This window comes from Crocodylus siamensis, chromosome 11 (assembly GCF_052110815.1).
Source record: "Crocodylus siamensis isolate JL-2025a chromosome 11, ASM5211081v1, whole genome shotgun sequence".
Taxonomy (NCBI): Eukaryota; Metazoa; Chordata; order Crocodylia; family Crocodylidae; genus Crocodylus; species Crocodylus siamensis.
The window spans coordinates 66,615,589-66,638,012 of record NC_143405.1 but is presented as its reverse complement, the minus strand read 5'-3'; the positions used below and the strand labels follow the sequence as shown (position 1 = coordinate 66,638,012).

Here is a 22,424-nt window from a genome sequence, read left to right as displayed (position 1 = left end):
TGCAGGGGGCAGCACTGCTTCTGAGATCTGGCTAACAAAGTCAGTAGGGACTGGAAAGAGCAGTTTCCACGGAGATGTCAGCTGCCCATGGTACGTACCACTGTTCTGCTGACCACCACTAGGCAGCCTTGTGTGATAGCCTGTATGTGACTGACACCAGTCACATGTGTGCACAGGCAATGTGTTACAGGGGTGCTAGGGGCCCACATCCTAGATACCATACCAACATTCCTTAGAACAGCCAAGAATTTGGAGACTCCCCCATCTGCTGATCCATGTTACTGTCTGTCACTTCCTAAGAAACACAAGGCAGGGCATGGGGGCACCTTATGTACTTAACTTGTTCAGAGAGTCATGCGCTTTCTCAAGCTACAGCCTTTCTGAACAAAATGTATAAATGGGAAAAAGTGATGTTACCTCATTTCTTTAAATTTCAGCTAAATAATAATGCTTGGAAATACATTAGCTAGACAACAACTGTTTGTTACTTCACCAAAATAGATCACTAGACTGTCCCCTGAAATCATTCTATAGAAACTAGCCAAAGTGAAGAAATATTGGACTTTATAATCAAGACAAAGATAAGGAAGATCTTTTACTTTGGGATAACAATATTAGTCCATTTGTATTCATAACAGTAGATGATCACATTGATACCTTCTGACCTTTGATCTACACATTTTACAGTCCTGTTAATTAGAAATACTTAGAGTTTTAAAAGAAGATTACAAGACATAAATGATTTTTCATTTGCATCTTGTATGATTATAGGTGCCACCTTTTTAGGCTTTTCGTTGAGATGTTAACACACTAGAAACCTATAGGGTGAAGTTCTTGATTAGCTAAGAGATACAGATGAGACAAATAAGGCTGAAATTCAGTAACATGACCAGAAAAACTGCCTTAAAGGAAAAGAAATCCTGGAGCTGGTGAATGTAACAAGATGTTAGGGTTCTGTTTTTCTCACACAATGGGCATTTACCCACAGTGATGCAAGAAGCCCTGTGCCAAATCTAAACTCTGTTGAAATCAATCATAAAATACCCATTAACTTAAATAGGCCAAAGATTTGAACCGTGAGCCACAGGAACTGGTACAAAAATAACATTAAAGCCCCAGGCTGCAGACATCTTATTACATATATATTTAATTTAAAAGTTTCAAATAGATTTAAATATTATAACAGACTTAGATGTGCTCCTGTGCCCTGCTGGCATTGCTCTCTCTAACAACAATCTAGGCAAGCACCCACATATCTTCTTCTGTTAAAGATGAATGACAACTATGAGAAAACAATAGTATTTCTGCTAAGAGCAGAGAGACGAAATAATAATGAGCACATCCTCCTTCTCAGGCCAAAATAAATCCTTCCCTCAAACCTCATTTTCAGCAGAATAAGCGGTCTATGACCCCTTCTACACATAAAGCTTGGCAATAACATTTTAAAGCAAATTAGGGATGACTCCTTTTTGCCTACTGCCAGAAGGCCACCATGTTCATGAAAAAAACTCATTGCTTCACAGACAGCCCCACAGTGCAGTTTGCACAGTTATATGCAACACCCAGAGTCAAATAAATCAAGGAATTAAAATGACAACAGACCTGAAGAAATAAATTGTGATTGAAATAGCTACACTTGCATAACGCACCTGGAAAATTAACTGGAACGTGTCAGTCAGAATAATCACTATCAAAAGTTAAGGAGCAAAATGTCGTAGTCTTTTGCTGGGCTAGTGAAACGGAAAGACAGGACTTGGCAGAACCTGTGGAGCTTGGGAGGCTGAACAAGCTCCTCTGCTTTTCATCTTTCAAGTTATAGAGTGAAAATGAACTTTCTTGAGAGGAGGAATCCCACAAAGATGGATTCCTGCTGGCACTGAAAATACCCATGCCGTTCTTGCCTTCCAGCATCCCCTTTCTCCTGGCTGCAGGCAGTTCCATGTTTTCACAGGGGTGTAGCACTGGCAAACAATCCTCACTCTTCCTATGTGGGGCCCTGCTTAGCTTTTGTTGGCTGGGAGCTGAGGACCCCTCAGCAGAGTTCTCTGACTGAAGAGTAATTGTATCTTGGGGCTTACCGTTTTTTCCAGCGTCCTCCTGCTCCATGCAGCCATTTGTCATTTTTTTCTTCAGTCCATTGTCAGGACACTTGGAAAATTCTCCTTTTTTCTTACTAAAATACATTCTTTTCCACACTGTTACTTTGCTCTGGTGGTTTTGTTTTGACTTCTCCTTTTTCAGCCTGTTTCCTAGAGATGCCTTTTGCATCATGATGTGGCCTGTGGCCTTGTCTGTTTGTTCAGCCATGTAGTTTTGTACAGGACTGAAGGAAATGTGGCTCTGATTCTCTTGTACACAAGTCATAGTTTTGGTTCCCTTAAATTCTTTCCTGCCTGCCTTCCTCAGTGGTGTGGTACAGGATTTTTCTTGGGGAAGCAGCTGGTGTTTCTGGTGACTAGCCTTTGAAATGCCAGTGCTGCAGCAGCAGGCACAACGTGGTTTGTTAGCATAGGCATGCCTTTCTAAAGCAGACTTTGCCTCTTGAATAGTCACATTTTCTTTGTCTTGTAAAGCTGCAGTAATGGGACCAGCCTTTCTTCCAGAACCTGTGTTTGAATCACTCCTGTGTGTGTCATCTCCAGCTATTTCCCTGTTGGAGTCGTCAGGCTGGTTCAGCATTGTCACGGTGTGCGGCTGAGTCTGAAAGGAAGCTATCCTGCAAACCCTCATGGTTTGATAGCACTGATGGCATGTTTTCCCCTGACTCAGAAAGAGATCCTGGAACATAGATGGGGAGGTCTGAGAAGTGTTATCCTGTACGTGGCTTGGCAATCTGGAAGTGGAAATGAATGTCTGCAGTTCAGTCAAGATGTTGGGGAACTGTAGACAACCCAACTGTTCGCATAGCTTCATGTGCTGCTCATTCTGCTGAGCCGTTAATAGTTCCAGACTCTCCTTTAGTAACTGCCAATTGGATTTCATGTCTAAAATCTCCACATCTTTCTGGGGAAACCATTCAGCAGAGGAGAAATATTAGGCAACACATTATGAACGGTAACAATAGTATTCAAACTGGAACACCAGCAGAGCGCACAAAACACCTGCAGTCTCCCTGTGCCTGAAGAAGGGTAGTTGTGCCTGAAAGCTTGTACAGAACAATTTTTCCAACTATTTAGCTGGTCTAATAAAAGATACACATTTACCCAAAATATCAGATGATACACTTAATCTTCATATTGACCCCCACATCAGCAGTCTACTAGATCTCTGTAGGGAGTGTCTTTCCAATTGTTAGTCAAATGTGACACTGTGAGCAGTGGGCATGCCCCAGTGTCTCCCTATCTTTGTACAGATGCCCCTTTCTTCTTCCTGTAGCTTACCCCTAGTCAACAAATAAGGTCATATAGTGGACCTGCCCTGGAACCCAGATCCATCTAGACAGCCTAAGTTACAGATTTCAATCTTGCACCATTAGGACAAGATAGATTCCACCCCCTTTAAGGCCTTTCTTTTCCCACTGGGGTTCATTTGACCTGATGGGTCACCGGACTGACTTTCTATGAGAAGCAAGCCCATCCCTCTTTACCAGGGAGGCACTGCCTCAGCATTTTCCATCCAGTCAGAATCCTGTCCCTTCCAGGATACTGCCTCCTGCCATCATCAGGAAATGGGGAAGACTGTGAAGACAGCACTTGCTATCTGGGGTCCAAACATAATGATCAGTTCTCAGGCTTGGATCTCTGTATGGCAGCATAATACACTATTAGTGCACCAGTGGGTTAGCCTCAAATTAGCATTTTAATATATAATCTTCCCTCAATTTAAATTGCAACCTTCACCTTTATAATCCATTACATGAAGACATATTCTAATGCTGGGTTAGTATGTTTGAAGAAATAAAAGAATTTCATGATGAAGATTGGACAATTGACTGCTCTCTTCACTTACAGCTGCAAGTCTCTGTTCCATCTCCAGTAACATCTGCTCCATCTGCCTTTTGTCTGCAAGAGCATTCAGCACCAATCCATAGTGGGACTGAGCAGCATCTTGTACTGAACATGAAAATCAATAAAAAACTGCATTTAGTCTCTTAATTTGTAATTATGAATAAAACACTACCTGATACTTCCCCCTGGGTTTAGAATGATATGGTCTTCCATGCTGTGTGATCACAGTGACCTCTGAATTAAAATCTCCTAGATCACCAGACTGGTAGACTACAGGGTGCAAAATTTAGTGCAAATCACATACATTTTTAGGGCTCTACATCTAATTGCAGAACTTTGGGCAGGTCACTTGACAGTAGTCAATCTTGCTGAAAACTCATCAAAAGCAGGAGCTTAATTAAAACCTTACACGATGTGTTTGAGTTGAGTTTCTTGGAAAATAATATAACCTCCCCCACACCACTTTCATTATTTGTACCATAATTCCCATTATGAGTAATGACTAATACACTACAGCACAGGATTACAGACTGAAATCTGAAATAAGAATGCAGATGAAGATTCCTAGATAAGCTCACAGCAAAGCTGCATTCTCTTGGTAAAATCCTAAAGGGTGATGCACAAACAGATATTTCTGATTGATTCAGGAGGATGCATCTCAGTGATGTTGTGCATGGAATGAAAAGCTTAGCTTTGTAAAAAAAAAAGGAGGATTCAAAGCAGCACCTGCTAAAATTTGACATTCTCAAATCACCTGGCCTAGATAACTTTGACATCCAAGAGTCTTAAAGGAGCTAGCTAAAGAACATTTTGAACTACAAATGTTAATTTCTAACAAATCTTGGAAAACTGGGGAAATTCCAAATGACTGGAGGGCCAACAACAACATAATTCTGAAATTCAAAGCTAGTCAGAGGGAAGACCCAGGGAAACACAGCCTACTTAACCTAACATTCATCCCCCATAACATAGTGGAGAGGTTTATTGAGGGACTCTATAAACACCACATTTGAGGTTAAAATACAATTAATTCCATTCAAAATGGTCTTGTCAAACAAACCTTTCTTATTGGTTTTACACAATTATAGGTCTGTTTGATATAGAAAACTAGGCTGTTATAGTCTACTTGGCTTTCTAGATGATGTTTGACTTAGTACCATATAACACCATGATTAAAAACTTGCACGATATGAAACTAATGGAGTACATGTTATCTGGATTAAAAACTGGCCCACTAGCCTCTCAAAATGTAGCTGTTAGCACAGACATCAGTAAGCAGGGCTATTGCAAAAGGAATCCTGCAGGGACTGGTTCTTGGTGCAACACCATTTACAGGTTGTATCAAAGAGCTGGTTGACAGTATAGAATCCTTACTGCTTAATCTGGCAGGTAACAAAGCTTGGTTGGGGAGTAAATAATGACAGATTACTTTTACAGCACAATCTGAATTGCCTGGTTAAATGTTCACAGTCCAACAGAGTATGTTTAAACACAGCCAAAGGCACCTGGGAACAAAGAATGTGTTCTGTGTCTTCAGGATAGAAGATTTTGATCTTGGAAATCAGTGACGCAGAAAAGGGCATGGGATCATTGCAAACAGCTGCCTAAAATGAATTCTTGCCTAAAATGAATTCTCAGAGTAAGGTTGTGGCTACTGTGATCCTTGGATGTATAAGGGGGTGCATGGGGTTGGAGTAGCTGACCTCCTGAGGTCCCTTCCAGCTCTATTTTTCTCTTATTCTAAGAAAAGGGAGGTATCAAGTAGGAGGAGGTGACTGATCTTGTCTCTGTACAAGTGTTGGTAAGACTGCTGCTAGAATACTGAACATGAGGATGCCCAGCTGGATCAGCCTAGGAGGCTGTCTATTCCAGTGTCTTGTTTCTAGCAGTGGGCAAGATATTTCAAGGAGGCTTGTAGCAGAGAATTATTGAATAACCACAGAAGCTGTGCCTTCCTATCTTCTCTCAGTTAACAGCTGGCTTGTACCTGTAGCATAAGGACTGCTATCTCCTCTAAAGCTATTTCTGCCTCACCTCACATTGTTATGGATGTGTTCATCCTCCACATAAACACTCTGAATTCTCTTAAGTTATGCTAATAGTGCATATGTCTATGAAATGAGTTGCCAGCACTGTAAGCATGGCATAGAGAAACAAGGCAGACAGCAACTGGACATGTTCCATTATAAGCTATTCTTCAAAGAACTCATACAGACATGGCAAAATCAGCTAATTAATTTCTCTCTTTATCTGAAACCACATTCTGAAACACTGTACTCTCCAGTTGTGGGATCACAGCATCATTTTTCCAACATAGTAAAAAAAATATACAATGACCTGTCTTCTGCTGCCTCCCTATCCATCACAGACACATATACAAATCTTTCTGGGGTCAGCTCTGGTAGCCTATAGGCTTTTAAATGTCAGTCTCTTTGTGGGAGCCTTCTTTGTCCCTACCAAATTCAGAAGCAGAAATGTAAGGTGGTATAAATCTGCTGAGATTCAAGGGGTGACCGAGTTCAGGAGAACAATACATTTTTCCTAAAGGCAGTGAATGGGGACACCCCAGTATGCAAGAAAGGGGATGAACTGAAATTTACCACCTGAACTGAACCCCAGTGATATAGCCATAGGAATTACCAGACTGATCAGACCTGGGCTGCTTTGAGTCTGGCAATTCTTTTGATTTCCTTTCCAAGGTAACAATTTCAGTCTTTTCAATCTCTTTTCATATAATGCCAATACTAACTGCAAAATGCCATGTCAGGCTGTGTGCCCATATAATTTAAATAGTTCGAGACTGCAAATAGCATCTTGTTCTGAAAACTGCTTCTCTGCTTTTCTCTCTAACAAACACTTGCAAGGATGTTCTGTTCTCTGTGGACAATTTCCATATTATTACTCTGTGTAGTGCAAGTAAAGCAACATTTATACTCTAACTACTAGGCAATTATGCAAAAGGTGAGTGGTAACACCATGCTTCTAGTGAGTTAGGCCGCCGCCCTTAGAACAGGAGACAGGTCCTCTGGACGCAGACAGAAGAGGTGTCTGGCAGCATCTGCCTATGCTTTGGAGAGGGGCAAAAACTCAGGCACACCCCTGTGCCTAGCATTTCTTATCACTCAGTAGTGTAAGTACTAAGTAGGGGTGGGAAAGCAGGGCACTAAAGGGTGCAAGACTGGTGGTCACTGCCATTTCCCAGGACACAAAAACTGTCTGTATGCCTCTGTTTCTTATTGACTGGATCTAGACACTCTTCAGAGCCATGTACCTTTCCCCACTGACTGTACAGCCTGCCAGAAGGAAAACTCTTGGGGCCAGGCACCTACATTTTTGGCTTTGTGGCAGGTAAGGAAGGGAGCCTAGGAGGCTAATCTGGATTCTGCCCTTCACCAAAGGCAAACTAGTTGCGGTGAACATAACAGGCTGATTCTCATTTATGCTAAGATCCTTTCAGTACCACTTCATGCTGACTAAGCAATGTAAAGGGAGCAGTAAATTGAGAATCAAGTCCACAGTATTTTCAAACAGGAAATCTATTGTGCATTTTGCTCTGTAAAGAACTAATCAGGAACCATCTAATTCAATAGTACCCCCTCAGGTGAATAAGACAGAGCAAATTTCAGAGCTCTGTCATGTTTAGTCCACATTTCACTCTACAGTAAAAGAAGCAATGCTCCTGCAGAAGCCTGTTACATCTAATGAATAAATCTTAAGCCCACTTCAACTTAGTTGTATGCAATAAGCTGGCCTCTTGTGCTTGCGTGGTGAAGCTCACTCTCTTTAGAACCCTGGCAGGTAATTGTTAAAAATATTGCTAGCGTTAACATCCAATCCACATGATAATGTGTGTTTTTTTCAAATTCCCAGGGCTCAGCTAAATCAGACCTAACTTTCTCTGAAAACATTCAGAAACATGTGTCCTCAAGAAAGACTTTCTACAACTAACAGCTTCAGCACACAACTATTTTGCAATGTTCAAGAAATTGTTATAAAGGGCAATATGCATCTCCTTCTTACTTGTCTCTTACTCAAGACTGGCTTTGCTGTTTTTGCTTAATCTAAAAAAAACCAACCCAAACCACCAGAGACCAACAGGTGAGGGTTTGATAAAGTGTTGAAAATTGGAAAATGGATGCTCAGAATGTAAACATTTGGATAACCTGAAATGTACCTGTCAGTCTTGCTCCAAATACTCTACTGTTTATCATGTCAAATCATGAATCGTGGATGTGCCTGATGTCTTAACCTTTCAGACCTTTGATGCAACAGTAAATGACAATAAGCAGAGGGCTGGGATGGTATGTATAGGTAGAAGAATAAAATCCATATGCCTAAATGTTATATAAACCCCCTCTTTCCTTCCTCTGTTAAGAAGAGCCACTGACAGTGACCTTCCTGCCTTGGAGACAGCACACTAACATTCAGTAGCTTGATAATGCCCTCTGCTGTTAACAGAAATACACCAAGCGCTTACATGTCTTAGAAATGGCTTCCAACCCATCCAAAATGGATTTATTTCTTGAATTCAGAATTTCTTCAAACTTGTCCAAGCATGCTTGCATCTACAATAACCAGTTCAAATTAGAAAAATAATGTATAGACTGTAATCTATTCACGTGCATTTCAGCATTTGCAAGAAGTTGTGAAAAATTAATGGAATAGTATCAACATTGTTTAAAATATTTTAATAAGGTAAATATTACATTAACTAGAAAATAAGAAAACTAGTATACTACAATGTTTCCAGCCTCTCTCTGTTTTGGACTTGGAATTTAGATTACTCACCCCTTGAAGGCTGTCTTTGACATGGGAAATAAAGCTGAGCAAAACCTCACTAAAACAGAAACACACAGCAAGCATCAAATTGGCATGCAAAGCTGGAGTAGTCAAGACTGAACATACATCACAAGGCACAACACATAATAGGAGCTGAATATGCTTATCTCAAGGGCCCCTCACCTCAACTTCATCGGGGGAAAAAACAAAAACCTTTGTAAGCTTTGTCTATGATGGGCAACTTTTGAATTCTCTCTCGGCCCAGTGTAGGTGCAACTGCGAAGGTGCTTGCAACTGTGGCAACATGAGTGTAGAGAAGTCACTAGTATTTTTACCACTGTGCTGTCTGCTCAGGACAGATCTGTTTGAGGTGATGTTGAAATGCCAGCAGTTGGTCTGCATCAGATTTACAACAGGACTATACAATTGCAGGAAAAAATTCAGCCAGTTTTCATTTAAACAAGGCCAGTGTCAGGAAGACAATAACAGAAGGTTACAGAGCTCTTTCCCCTGAAATGCTAACAGAGGTTCCTGTAAATTGATCCTCATCTTTGATATGTACTAGCCAATCACAATTAATAGTCTCTTCAGAATAAAAGGCCTGTTGCTAAGCAAAGAAATAATCTGACTCCATTTCTGAGGATTCAGACTATTTTTGGATTGATTATTTAGTGATCCAAGCCACCATCAACACCAAACAGGGACATGGGATACAGTATAATTACAAATGGAAGGTAGGAAGAGGCACTAAAATATCTCTGTGGTCATGAAAAGGAGTATATTCCTTGTAATTCTCCAACTAGTAAGGAGACAGCTTGATAAATTATTCTATTTACCTTCATAATTATATATGATTATTATTATAAAAAAGTGTTTAATTCTAGGAGTGACCTTTCCCCTTGTAGCACGGTTTCTGTGTCACTTACTGAAATCCCAGCTGGGAGAGGGAAGCAAATCGTTAAGAGGTTGCATAAGCAGTTAAACTTACTTTAGGGTGACAGGTGCTATATCACAAATTACAATGAATTGCGCAGTCTTTGCAGGTCTTCCTTTCCTTTTACCAAAAAGTGATCTAGACATCTGATGGAAGCGTCGTTGCAAAATTAGTTTCTTTTCAATGCTAACTTCTTCTCCAGTGACAGAGGCCATGTGTTTGCTATCATACAATGGAATGTCTTGAAATCCATGACACTGACAATGTTTCTGAGTCACTGATTTAATTTACAAAGGTCCTGAGATGATATCACCTATAAGCACAACAGTGCACTCACTTCACACTACTTCACTGTCGAACAAAAAGGAAAGCTTTTTTGAGCCTCCCTGACTTTCTGACATCTGACACCTCCAGGGATGAGACCAGCCTTATCTGCACATCAAGGAGCAACCCACACAAAGGACTCTTACAGACCCAGGTGAACAGACATCCAGCCTCAACATTCCCCTGTGCATAATAAAGCTTATTTTCTACCTAAGAGGATTTTTGGATTTGTCCTCAGCTTGAAGAAGGACACATGTGCCTGAAAGCTTGCAAAGAAAGATAATATTTTTGTGATTTCTTAGTTGGTCTACTAAAAGGTATCATCTTTGAACCAAGAGTTTGCAACACTCCCTAAAATACTTAGACTCTGTATTTATCTGAATATACTCTCTTTTCCAAAAACTACTACTTGGAAGTCAACTCCTGACAGCTGACCACAGTCAAGGAGGAAAGGAATAGGAGACTCTGGATGCTGAGACAGTGAAAGCTGGGACTGTGCAACCAGGCAATAAAAGGAAAATCAAAGGTCCACCTGAGCCTAGAGGCCAATGGGCTAGCATGGTTAAGGCACACAAGGGAGTCATGTGGCATCACATAACTTTGACTCCCCAGGCTAGTAACCAGATACCCATTTACAATAAAGGGAAGGCTTAAGTACAATTTACCACTCTTACCACTGTCTCAAGGTGTCAAACAACTTGTGCAAACACTGTCCTGCACTGGGAAGGCCCCAGAGTAATACTTTTGTGCAGATGGCCTCTTTAAAAAGGATTTTCTTTGGAGCTTATAAAAAAAATTAAGATATGTTCATTTCATTCTACAAGGCAAGAAATTAGTCATAAGATAACTTGACTAAATATTAAATCAGTGATATTCTTTAAGCAGGAGTCTAACTTTCCTCTATTTTTAAGAGCTTGGTGGCCACATATTGCTGCTAGGTTGAATGAGATCAAGCTTTACTTTCTGGAAGCACATTATTCAGGATACTTACTCATTGGGTGAAGGTTTGCTTTAAGCATACAGGATTTAAGGGGACCTCTTGGCCCACTGAATCCCTTGCATTCACAAACAACCATTAATCCCTGAGAGCTGCTCTAATTAAAGTGCCAAAAGCATCACATGTATCAGCACCCTTGTGCTGAAAAATGGCAGCAGGGGCACTTTAATTCAAGCTCATTGAAAAAGTGTATTTAAAGCGCTCCTGCCTCCATTTTTCATCTCAGGGACACTGATGTCTTGACACCCATCTTGCTGGGGTCATGTGATCCCAGTAGTCTTTCCTGCCCAATGCAGGGGGGCTGGATCTGATGATCTGTAAGATCCCTTCCGGCTCCTTATAACTATGAAACTATGAAAACAGAATTCAGAATTTTGCCTAAACATTTAAAATTAAATATCTGAATCTCCATTAGTTTAATCCTTATTCTCAAATAATAGGCACTAGAACATCAAATTGTTCATTACTGGAGACATCTACAATATTTCAGAACAAAGATAATGATACAACATATATATATACCCATATATTTGCATTTCTATAAATCAATGCAAAGAGCTAAAAGCAGGTATTGGCTGATGGGAGAATATGCCATCCTGCACACTTGTAATTGTTACTTGTTCAACAACCCCCCTAGGATTTTCAGGCAAAGACTAAACATTGAAAAATGTATTAGGACACATCACACACATCCTCCATGTAAATAAAGTTAATGATAAGTATATACTTTTAAAGATGCAACTGAATGCAAATATATTCCTCTGTTGCACAGACATCTGCCTAGCAATCTCCTCCTTTATCTTACATATAAGTGCTGATAAAATGATCCCTTTGATCATACACAACATAATCCTTTGAACATGGAGAAAAAGGGGCCTTACCAGGGGATCTGCCTGGAACAGAATCTGTGGCTAGGATAAAGGTGGGTGAAGGTAAATTGAAGTGAAATTGTTGCTGTTCCTTGTAGTTTATGGATAGAAGTGTTACATAAGCCTATGCTCTAAGTAGAACGCATTCTCTCAGCCTGTAATTCCTTCTGACTGGAGATTATCTATGACAGAAATTATTATTTCCTTGCAGGAATAAACAGCTGGGTCATGTTACTATTTTTTATTACTGGGATTATTATGATGAGAATGTGCACTGCCTTCACAGTCATAATGTTCAAAGAACATTTGCATACCTGTTATGTTTGTCCTTTATTTTTTTCTTATTTATTTCAAACTGCTCCAAAACACTTTTCAGTTTTCCAGCACCAAAATTAAGTGAACCCTTTTCCTTTACATCTCCACCAAATAGTTGTGGTTTTGTCTGGTACTTAGTAAAAATACTAGGCTCACTCTGTTGAGAGAGAGAAAAAATGACTGTATTTAAAGGCATAAAAATAATGAGACAAGCAAACAGAAAAAAAGTCTTTGTAGACTACAAGGTAATCTAAAAACGTATGGATTACAGAAATTAGATATGATAAGTTTAATTGGACAGGCATTAGGAATTTCTTGAGACTTGGTTCACCTGAGGTAGCTAGTTCAACTTCCTGCAGGCAGGACTGAAACCAGCTGCACTCCCAGCAGACTAAACTAGTTGAAACTTTACTTAGCTTGCACCTTTTAAAAAAGAAAGCTTCCCTTCATTTTGCTCATGTTGAATTAGCTGTTATTACCGCACACCTCAAGGAAGAAAACAGATGTCATATTGCTGAACATAGACATTGTCTATTGATTTCAGTGGAGTCTTGATGGGTGACAAAAGCATAGCACATTCAAGAGAACAATCAGTGAAAGGGTTCATACTCCCATGGGGAAGAACACTGTAAGACATTTAATTTAAATAGGTGTTGCTGAGCTTCCTGTTGGCTAAGTAAGGATATCACCACAATATTCTTGCGGGTGGGTGGGGGAGTGCTCTTTATCTAAAACTCATCCAACAAGCTTTACATAAAGCAGGCCTGCCACCGTTTTGAAGTGCAGGGACGCTGATACACAAGATGCAGGAGGCTGCTGGAGTGCAGTATATGTCACACTCCAGCAGACTTGATTAATCGTCCCTGCTTATACACGAGCCTCCTTACTAATGTGTAGGCTCATGTATAAGCAGGGATGATTAATCGAGGTGTGGTACTAGAAAAAGGCACGTGAGCCTATTTTAATGCACATTAGCTAAAAAGCATAGCTTTTTGTGATGCTTGAATGTGCATTAAAATAGGCTATTGCGCATTAGAGTGCAAGTGTAATGTGCACTGTGTAACCAAAGTAAAAACAGCTTTCCCTTAAAATTTAATTTAAAAAATTTAAATTACACTGCAGTGCCCTCTGTTATCTTGAAGAGTGAATATCCTTTTCCATGTTTAATGAAAAGCTACTTTAGTCAATGGACAAAGACCATCAGCTGCCTGCAGAGGGGGCCAGATAGGATCAAGAATTGAATTCCTGTCTTTTACTAGGAACTGGATCCTTACTCTTTTCTAATCTCTGCTGTTGAGTGGCTCTATTTGGATCTTCTGGTATGTACTAATGGTATAGGCACTATTTTAGTGTAGATGAGAACATCATTTTAGACGATAGCAGGATAAATATTCATAGCTTGCAGACTCACACTCTGAAAGTCACTGAAGTGTCTGCCATACTATAATCAACAACAATGGGGCAAAATAATTTTCAGCCTACGGAAGTAAATGAGAACATCACTGGAAATCTCAGTTTACTCAAATCTTACACCTGGTAAGAAAAACACAGCCTTTTCCACAGAAGAAGAAACTGTGAGAATTTAGCTTAACTAAGTAAGTAAATACCTGTACATTTCATACTTGGAATAATTTCATATAATTTCAGTAAATGAAGCAATGAGATAAAAATATCTACACCAGCAAGACAAAAATATAACTTAAACTTAGCTGATCAGGCACTTCCTTTGCATACCACTATTATATATATATAAAAAATATTACCATTTCAATAGTAGCCAGCAATTTGCTGAATGGTATACATATTAATATTTGTGTTGTGGAGACTTGGGATCCTATTAGGTTATACAGTAGATACATGGAGCAGATACAATTGTTTTAGAATGGTTAATGCTTCCCCTTAGTTTGTATGGGGCTAGCTGAACATTTTGGAGAACCTGACTCACATCCTGAGAGTTCTGCTGGGAGCTTCTTGGTTGTCTTGAGAGTGCACCAAACTCACGGGGTACTGAAGCAGGCTGCGAGTTCTCTGGACAGAACTGGGAACCAAAAAGGAACTGAGAATCACTCAGGCTGGAGTAATCACTAAGAGTGCTGCTCCGAATAGACAATTTGTTAGGCCTGAAATAGCAGAGTAGAATGGGAATGAACCACAAGCAAGCATAACCAAGAAAATCATGACATACTAATAAATAATACAACAAATAGCATTAGCTAGCACTGTAAATCTGTTAGTCTTCAAACTTTGTGTTGCAGAGAGGAAGGTGATTTAGCACTCAGGACATTTGCTGTTGCTAGTGTGTGTTGTGAAAAAACATATTAAAGGAACGTCAGGTGCTCAGAGGCTATGTAATGGCACCATGGAGACAAGAAGTAGCATGCAGAAGAAGGAAACCCTGTCTTGTACATATATGATGCCTCTGGATTTGATCTTTCACAAGTCAAAGTGAAGCCATCGCACTGTTTTGTTTTAGAAAACACAAACACCCTAATGAAGTCACCTGCCCTCCTAACTATTCAGTCCTGCACTGCTTGGTTATTAGGCACAACTTATAGACCACCAATGGGAACATCTCTACAGATAAGTTTGAAAGCCACGCTCATTATTTTCTGCTGAAAACTTACAAACAGTACATTGCCTTTAAATCTATTCTGGCTGCTTCTGTATGTCTCTGCACTGAGGGAGAAAAAGGCACAAGTCTTCTGCCATGTAGCGGTCTTTCCTGGGGTCCAGGCATGATTCTAGTCTGCTCTCCCTAAGGCTAATGCAACTAGCAACACTAGCCAGCTGAAAAGTGGCAGGACCAGACCACAACACCTACCAGCTAATAAAGCTGAGCTGATGCAGAGTCTGCCCTGTACCCCGTCAAAAGATAGCAGGGCTGTCACTTCAGCTGGGAGCTATGACAAAAAGCTACCATCCAGCCCTTGGGGTTTACTTCCTTCAAAGCCAATTTCTGAAGACAGTTATTATATCAGATTCCCTGCCTAGCAGGTGTTTAGCCATGATATACACAGTTTGTTCTTTTTAACTTGCTTCATCCGCCAACTTCCAATTTAAGAAACACCTTGGGATTTGATTTCCCTGAAGTGTCAAACATTTTCCTTTTCAGAACTCTGGATAACATCTTCTGTTGTAAATCAGATGATGGGTTTGGTTAGTGTTTGCAGGATGGATCTTACGAAATAACCTTTTCTTGTCTAGATTTGGCATTTATTTGGCTTCCATCAAATTGGTACCTCAACTGTGACACATCAAAAAGAAAAGGGTAGCATCTGACTGACAAAATTGATTATACTGGGTGAAGTGTTTCACATTTAATAACAAAACACATTATGAGCCTAATCATGCTACTAAGATTCAGGCACCAGCACCAGGACTGAAGTAAAAGGAGGTTACTCACCTCACTGGCACAATTCATAGACCCTTACTGAGGACCCATGGTAGGCTGTAGTATAGGGAGAAGAGCCTGAGCCTCTGAGGCACGAGTACTCCTACCCCTTTGAACTGTGTGGCTAGTCATTACTTTGGGTCTTGCAAGTTGTTTTAATAGGATGAGAAATTGATTACAGAGGCAGCTATTTCATTATGGATTGTTTTTTTAAAAGTACATACAGTTTATACTAGGCTCACAATAACTGGCAAGGGGGGTACAAGAAATTAGTTACATTAGGCAAGAAATTCCACTTTGGGATTTATCTTTCTCTGTAACAAAAGAAACTGCCTGAATTACTATCAGAGAAAGAAAAAAATATTGCTTGGAATACTTCATTATTAACACCTCTCCCTGTCCAAACATTTGGGTAAACCCTACCTAAGGATGCCAACATTCTGTTTTCTTGCCTCAAATAAACTGACTCTAGTTATATCTTTTTTTAAATCTGTGTCTGATGGGGCCACCCTGCCTTGACTTTGGTCTGATGAGTGAAAGCATGTTGCTTGTACGTTACTGGCATTCAGCCCTGTGTGTACACAGGCTGAGAAAAGAAGGGTTTCCAAGTTGTTAGCAAAGTGAGAGCCTTCAACATAGGATGAAGTGCCCAAATGTCCAAGATCTTGCCAAAAAAGTTTATCCTCTTTTATCCTGGGTGGCACAGACACCCAGACATAAAGGCCCAGAAATCAGAAAGCTGGGGGAGCAGATTCCAGAGCATGTTGCCCCTTCCAAAATGAGACCACTGAAGCTATATCATAGGTATTATGGGACTGGGCAATGATTGCTCTTCAAAGCTTCATCCCACCTCAGATCTGCATGGAATGTGTAGCATGGTTCTTACCCTTCTTTATATGCTCATCATTCCACAGGGAGAAGTTTAAGGAAGCTGCCAGAAGGGTTCCCAGAAAAGCATGGCTCTCAAGGAAATCAGGAAAAAGAGGCCAGAGAAGAACGTGGCAGTATAAGGCCTCTAAGCATGGGATATGGGGTCTCATGTCTTCTAGGGAGGAGATAATGTTGCAGGGTTTACTTACAGAGCAGTGGGTATCAGATGCATAGAAGAGCTATTTCTAGGATAGCACAGATCACAGACCATAAAGTAGAAGGAAAACAGAATAAACTTTGCTACCCCTCTTTGCATGATGGTATGACCTGTAGCAAACTGAGCAGACACTCATGGAGGTTCTTGACCCTCACACAGACATTTCCTGCATACAAAATATGCCTCAGCTATTAATTTTTACTGTGCATGGACTTCATATGCTTTTAAATAGTAATTGCTGCAATGGGAATAAATAGTGTTAATTAGCCCATGAATAATGAGAAGGGTTATAAAATCAGTACTTATCAGCTTCCTAAAATCCCCTCTCAGCTCATGTAAATCAGTATAACTGAATTAAACTGAATGGCATGGCATTAATTTACACCAGCTGAAGATATAGTTCTGTTCCTTAAGTGACCATTATCACTGCTGCCAGCAGTCCCCTGGATGTAGGGATGACCAGATCATAGCATCTAGGGACAATCAAACTAACAGTCTCAGCTTGAAGAGGTATCAGTAAAAAGGTTCCTAGCAGGATGCCAACTGTGCATATGACTCACTATGCCAATTTGCAACACAAAGCTTCAGCCATATTTGCTGCAATGCCATTCGCAGTCCCATGACTTTGGTAGATGTCACTCCTTAAGCCGGGTGCCTTTTTCTTGCATACTGGCACTGCACTGCTTTTCACAGAGCTCAGCTACTACTACCTGCCATACCACCACTGTATAACCCCAGCCAGCAAGGCCCACTGGTCAGGTGGTGTCCTGCTATGAACAAGGAACTTCAGTAGGTCTGCAAAATGCTTCTTCTAATGGCCTTGCTTTGCTGATTGCATTCCAGTTCTCCATAAAGCAGCTGCATAGATAGGTGCTCAATATCCACACATGTAACAGCCATCCTAATAAAGTTGTATCTTCATTATCAGTGCTCTCCGATGCTGTAGCAATACACTGATTGCAGCAACTTAGCACTAGATACTCAGTCACATGATCTGACCTTCAGGATGGAAAGCAAGAAATGTGGGCAGTTTTCTCCAGCCGCCTCAAGTGTCATCTGTGCAAGGTCCAGATTTCACACCCATAAAGCAGAACAGCAAGACCCACAGCTATACAAACCTTCACTTCTGGGCAGACAAGTAATTAGCCGTGTTAGTCTGAAGTTGGGCAGGGTAGAGATGCACCTTATAAACTAACTGAATCAAGAGATGCATGAGCTTTTGTGACCAAGGGTTCACTTTATCAGTGAAAGGACAGGCAGAGAGGACTTTTGTGGAGATCTTGACTCATCATTGCCTCCAAACCCAACTTGTTAGTTTGCCAAAGGCTGCATTTTCTTCAAGAATGTGGGAAACAACTCCCCCCTCAATACTAGCTAGATCTGTCAGCAGTAGAAGTGATGAGTCACAGTAAGTCATTCTCCACCAACGTACTGCGCAGGTGGGACACCAGCAGTCAGCTGCCCACAGCTGCCTGTGGCCATTGCAGGATGGACAACCAACTCTGTCTTGAACAGTAATAATTAAAAGAAGGACTGTGGACAAAGAAGAACAAGTCAAGATTCTGTAGCTAGAGTCATACTAGGCAAATGTAAACTGCTATCCTCTGAATTATCTCCTCTTTAACACCTTCACCTTTGCAAAACTCAATTCATGCCTATGTTGGATTTTTTTAATGGCCAAATAAACTATTATTAGTTTGATGTTATCACCCATCTTCATTTGAATTTGTGACTAAGGAGTTTTTGTGCATAAACTGGTGAATTTTCATGACAGTTGTAAAGATTAATTTAAATAGCATAAACTCAAAAGGCCTAATTCAGCATTTAGCTGTAGCAGAGTTACACAAGGGATCCACAGGGCTCAATATATTAGTGATGTGGGACTGGGGATGGTATTTTGTTGACAGAACAATGTAGCAGTTTATAGGTTTTCACTCTCTGGATGCTTACAACTGAATAATATTTAGGATGTGATGAGTTCTTTCTGATTCTCTGACTCATACTGGAAAGCCTGCCATGCATACAAATATAACATATGGAATAAGTTATAGGGTTACATAATGTGTATTATTATTCTGAACATCATGATTTCTCTCATGTATTCATAGATTATAAAGTCAGAAGGGACCATTTTGCTCATTGAGTCTGACCTCCTGCATAAAACAGGCTGCAGAACTTTTCTGAACTAATTTATATTTGAATCTCAGCATATCTTTTAGAAAAACATACGATCTTAGTTTGGAAATTTTCTGCAGTGGAGAACATATCACAACCCTTAATGGGCCAGGACAGATAAAGACATGAACTTACACTGTAGTTCCAGCAATACTTCTTGGTTTGAGACAGTCCACTAAAATATCCATTCCTCTTCCAGCTTGTTCAAGGGCTATGCAATTGTGACAATATCAGCAATGAATCTCTGAAGGTGTGAGGCCAAGCCAAAGTAACTCTGCATCTCATGGAGAGAGTAGGGCACCAGTCAGGGCTGGATGTTTTCCACCTTTACAGGGTCTGTCCCTATCCCAGCACATGAGATTACATGCTCCAGATAGTTTATTGCAGAAATAAAGCATTTTTACTGCATTTCATCAGGATACACAAAACAAGAAGTACCTCTCAGATGGCCAGCTTGATATCCACCAACTTCTGGAATATTTCAGGACTATTAGAGTAAAAAGGACATAACATTAACCTCAGAGCAAGCTGGTTTGGTGGCGAAGGCCTTCTTCTGTCACTCCTTAGTGTGCACCTTTACTTGCCAGTAGCCAGGCCACATCCGGCATGGAGAACCATCAGACCTCCTCCAGCAAGTCTAGCATCTGAGAAATGCTAGGCAAGAAGAAGCATCTCTCACAGGAACATCATCCAGTAGCCAATAGATCATACATACCCCTGTCCCTCCATCTTTCTTTTTTGCCAAAATGATGCATGGAGCCCAGGGACTCATGGAAGGTTAGATGTTGTTCCTCTTCATCCCTTGAAGCTATTTGCTGAATTCTGCCTCAAGGTGGATAAGGAACTATCACCAGTGCGGCATCTCTCGAGTCAATCCAGTGCTGTGTCAGCCTCTGCGCTCCAGTGGCTATTGAGGGAATTTCCCAGCAGATTCAGGATGCTCAAGGTGAGGGGACACTCCTCAGTACAATTCCTGCATGACCTCTCCTCTCTCACACTTATGTAGCACCCAGGTTTAGCCTGCCTTACAGACTCTTCCTTCTTTTCCCAGAGCCTTGCTGTATTTCCTGTTTCAACCTGCAAAAACTTGTAGGGTGTTTTTTGGTGTTTTGGATATTGTTCCTCATAGTTGTGGGTAAGGGTTTGAGGCACTGACACTGGGAATTCCTTCAGTTAGCATTGCCTGTGAGTGTAGGGGACAGGACGTGATGGCCTAGGAGGCCCCTTCTGGGTTAACATTCCTGATGCTTCATGAGGCCATTTCTTTCTAAATGCTTCCTCCTGCAGATTGTAGAGATAGTTCCAACTCTGAAGCAATCCTCATGGCCTCTTTCTGCTCTTCTCATCCAGATGTCATCTCCGGCTGCATCAGTCACAAATCAGTCCCACATTTGATTTCTAGAATCTCGGGATGGCCATTCCTTAGTGACCAGAAGTCAGAAGGCATGCCAGAAAATCTCTGACAAATTTTTCTTTTCCTTTTTTTCTGGTTCTGGAAGGCCTCTTTGCTCCATTCAGGGTCTGTAGCTTGGTGTACAGACAGCTGAAGAGTATCCTTGCAAGAGGCATATTTTCTCTCTGGCACTGTGCCAGTCCTTTCAAGTACCTCCTATGCTTTGCCTTGGAGCACAATGCCAAAAATACAGCTTCCTGACCTCAACCCAGCTGGTTCAAAGTGGGGATGCAGTTGACCCAGCCTTGGCAGTTGTGCTACAGGCATGAGGATGGCTTCTAACCTTTTGCTTCCCTTATCAATCTTCTGTCTTCCAGAGTTTCTATTTTTAAACAATCTTAAGTGTGGATTTTTGAACATTAGTAAAATGTTCCTAAATAGGTCCCAATTATCATTCAGATTATTCTGCTCAAACTCATTTTTTCCGGCTGAATTGGTTTATAACTGTTTTCAGTGCTAGGAAATTGACCATTTAAAGTTCTCTCACTGTTAAATACATTTTCCATATATTAGTGCTTTGAACTTCATTCCATTTGCATATAAAAAAGTAATGAAGTCATGATTGCTTGTACCTAAGCAACCGCTGATTTTACTTCTGTAATCAGTTCTTTTTATTTAACAAGATGAGGTTTAATATAGAATTCCTCCATATTGGATACTACTGTTTTTAAGTCAAGAAACTACCTCTGAATTTTAGTAATCCCAAAGATATTTTAACATGGACAGCATGAGACTTCTGGCATTTGCCACTATGATTGAAATCCTTTAAACAGACGGTTTTGATTCATCACTGAGGCCTTTTTACTTAATATGCTCTCAGTCTATAGTGTAAACAGCACAGGGGAAATCACATAGGTTAAATACACAAAGGCTGGGAATAAAACATCTTATGCATATTTAAAATGTTTCCTCAAGGAAGACTACAGTATCTGGTCCCTGTTATTGTAGCTCTAAGTGCACATAAGTTAGACTTGGGGTTTTTATAAAGGTCTCAGACTAAACAGCCAAAGTCAAGTTGTAATGACATACCATGGCAAATAGAAATCATAACAGCCCTTTAACTAGAAATCTGCTAATGACCTCTGGAATAAATATGCCATGAGCATTAAGATGTGTCAGCAGACATGATGTTTTCAGTTATTTGACTTTGTTCTGTACAGGGCTCTTTAGCTATCCTTCACTACAAATAGCAGCTATCTTCTCTCTTAGTTAAATATAGCCAGTAGACTGTCCTGATTATTTGAGCATTATAAATGTGCAAACAAAAACAAAAACCACTTACCCAGTGGCTGTGGGAGTGCTGAACATCTCTTTGATATTACAAACATTAAAATTCATTTCTTATGCTTATCTGTTAAAAATGAAAGAAAATACATGAAGACTGCCATCAATTATTTTTTCTTCAGATAAATATACAAGTATCTGCAGGAACCAGATGACACACATTTTAACAGCTATAGTTCCATTAAACTGGCACTAAAGCACTACAGTAAAAGGAGATCAAGTGCTGTGGGTACGTGCAAGTGTGGCCTGCTAATTGTATTTATGCTAATTTTTATCTGCCTACTGTAAAATTTTCGAACACACTGGTTTGTCTGGTCTGTTAAATAACTATTCTGTTTCTAGGGCTTCAGTTAGGGTTTGGGAAGCCTATGCTTATTTGTGGTTTGCCAACATAGCTTATGGTGTGTATATGATGCCTGTAAGATAAGGAGGCTTTGGTTTTCTTAGAAGTTATGTGTAGCCATGGAAGCAATTCAAACCAAATACTTCCACGGCTGAATTCATTGTGTTGAAGGGCACCACAATATTCACGTGTACTGAGCAGCAGAGTATGTTATTGTTCTCTGAGGAGATAAGTGCATTCTGCTGAGCATTCAGGTTTGTCACATAAAAACTAGGCTGAGGCAACCTAACTCATCCCAAAACCGGCATGAGTAGGTAACATTTGATTTAATTTGTTTCTGATAAATTATTTTTAACATCTCTTTTCAAAATCACCATCGTTGCAGACTATGGTCCCCATCATATGGTCTGCAACCCAAGTGTCAGTCAACGCCACACTCTCCCTCTGTCTCCTAGCTGTGTCTCCAAATCCTGTCAATTCTCTCATGCCAATACCTAAAATAATTCATTCTTTCATCCAAATGCTT

General features: G+C 40.4%; 1 protein-coding gene across 1 annotated transcript; it reads right to left on the bottom strand.

Annotated features, from left to right (window-relative positions):
- Window positions 1–1,007: 1,007 nt before the first annotated feature.
- Window positions 1,008–21,625, bottom strand: IHO1 (interactor of HORMAD1 1). Its single transcript, XM_090021700.1, has 7 exons — window positions 21,554–21,625; window positions 14,111–14,285; window positions 12,165–12,322; window positions 8,736–8,784; window positions 8,425–8,512; window positions 3,949–4,052; window positions 1,008–3,003 (listed from the first exon to the last, which is right to left on the bottom strand). Exons 1-7 carry the CDS (start codon window positions 21,607–21,609, stop codon window positions 1,672–1,674), a joined length of 1,962 nt encoding a protein of 653 aa, XP_089877826.1. The 5' UTR covers window positions 21,610–21,625; the 3' UTR covers window positions 1,008–1,671.
- Between the last annotated feature and the right edge of the window lie 799 nt (window positions 21,626–22,424).

What these genes read in the sequence shown, in the direction of transcription:
- IHO1 (XM_090021700.1), bottom strand. Translation starts at nt 21,609, where the DNA reads ATGAATTTTAATGTTTGTAATATCAAAGAGATGTTCAGCACTCCCACA. An exon ending in ATAAAGGACAAACATAACAG is followed by an intron (nt 8,785 to 12,164) that starts GTATGCAAATGT and finishes TTTCTGTTTTAG; the next exon opens with TGAGGTTTTGCTCAGCTTTA. An exon ending in TCAAAGACAGCCTTCAAGGG is followed by an intron (nt 8,513 to 8,735) that starts GTGAGTAATCTA and finishes TGGTTATTGTAG; the next exon opens with ATGCAAGCATGCTTGGACAA.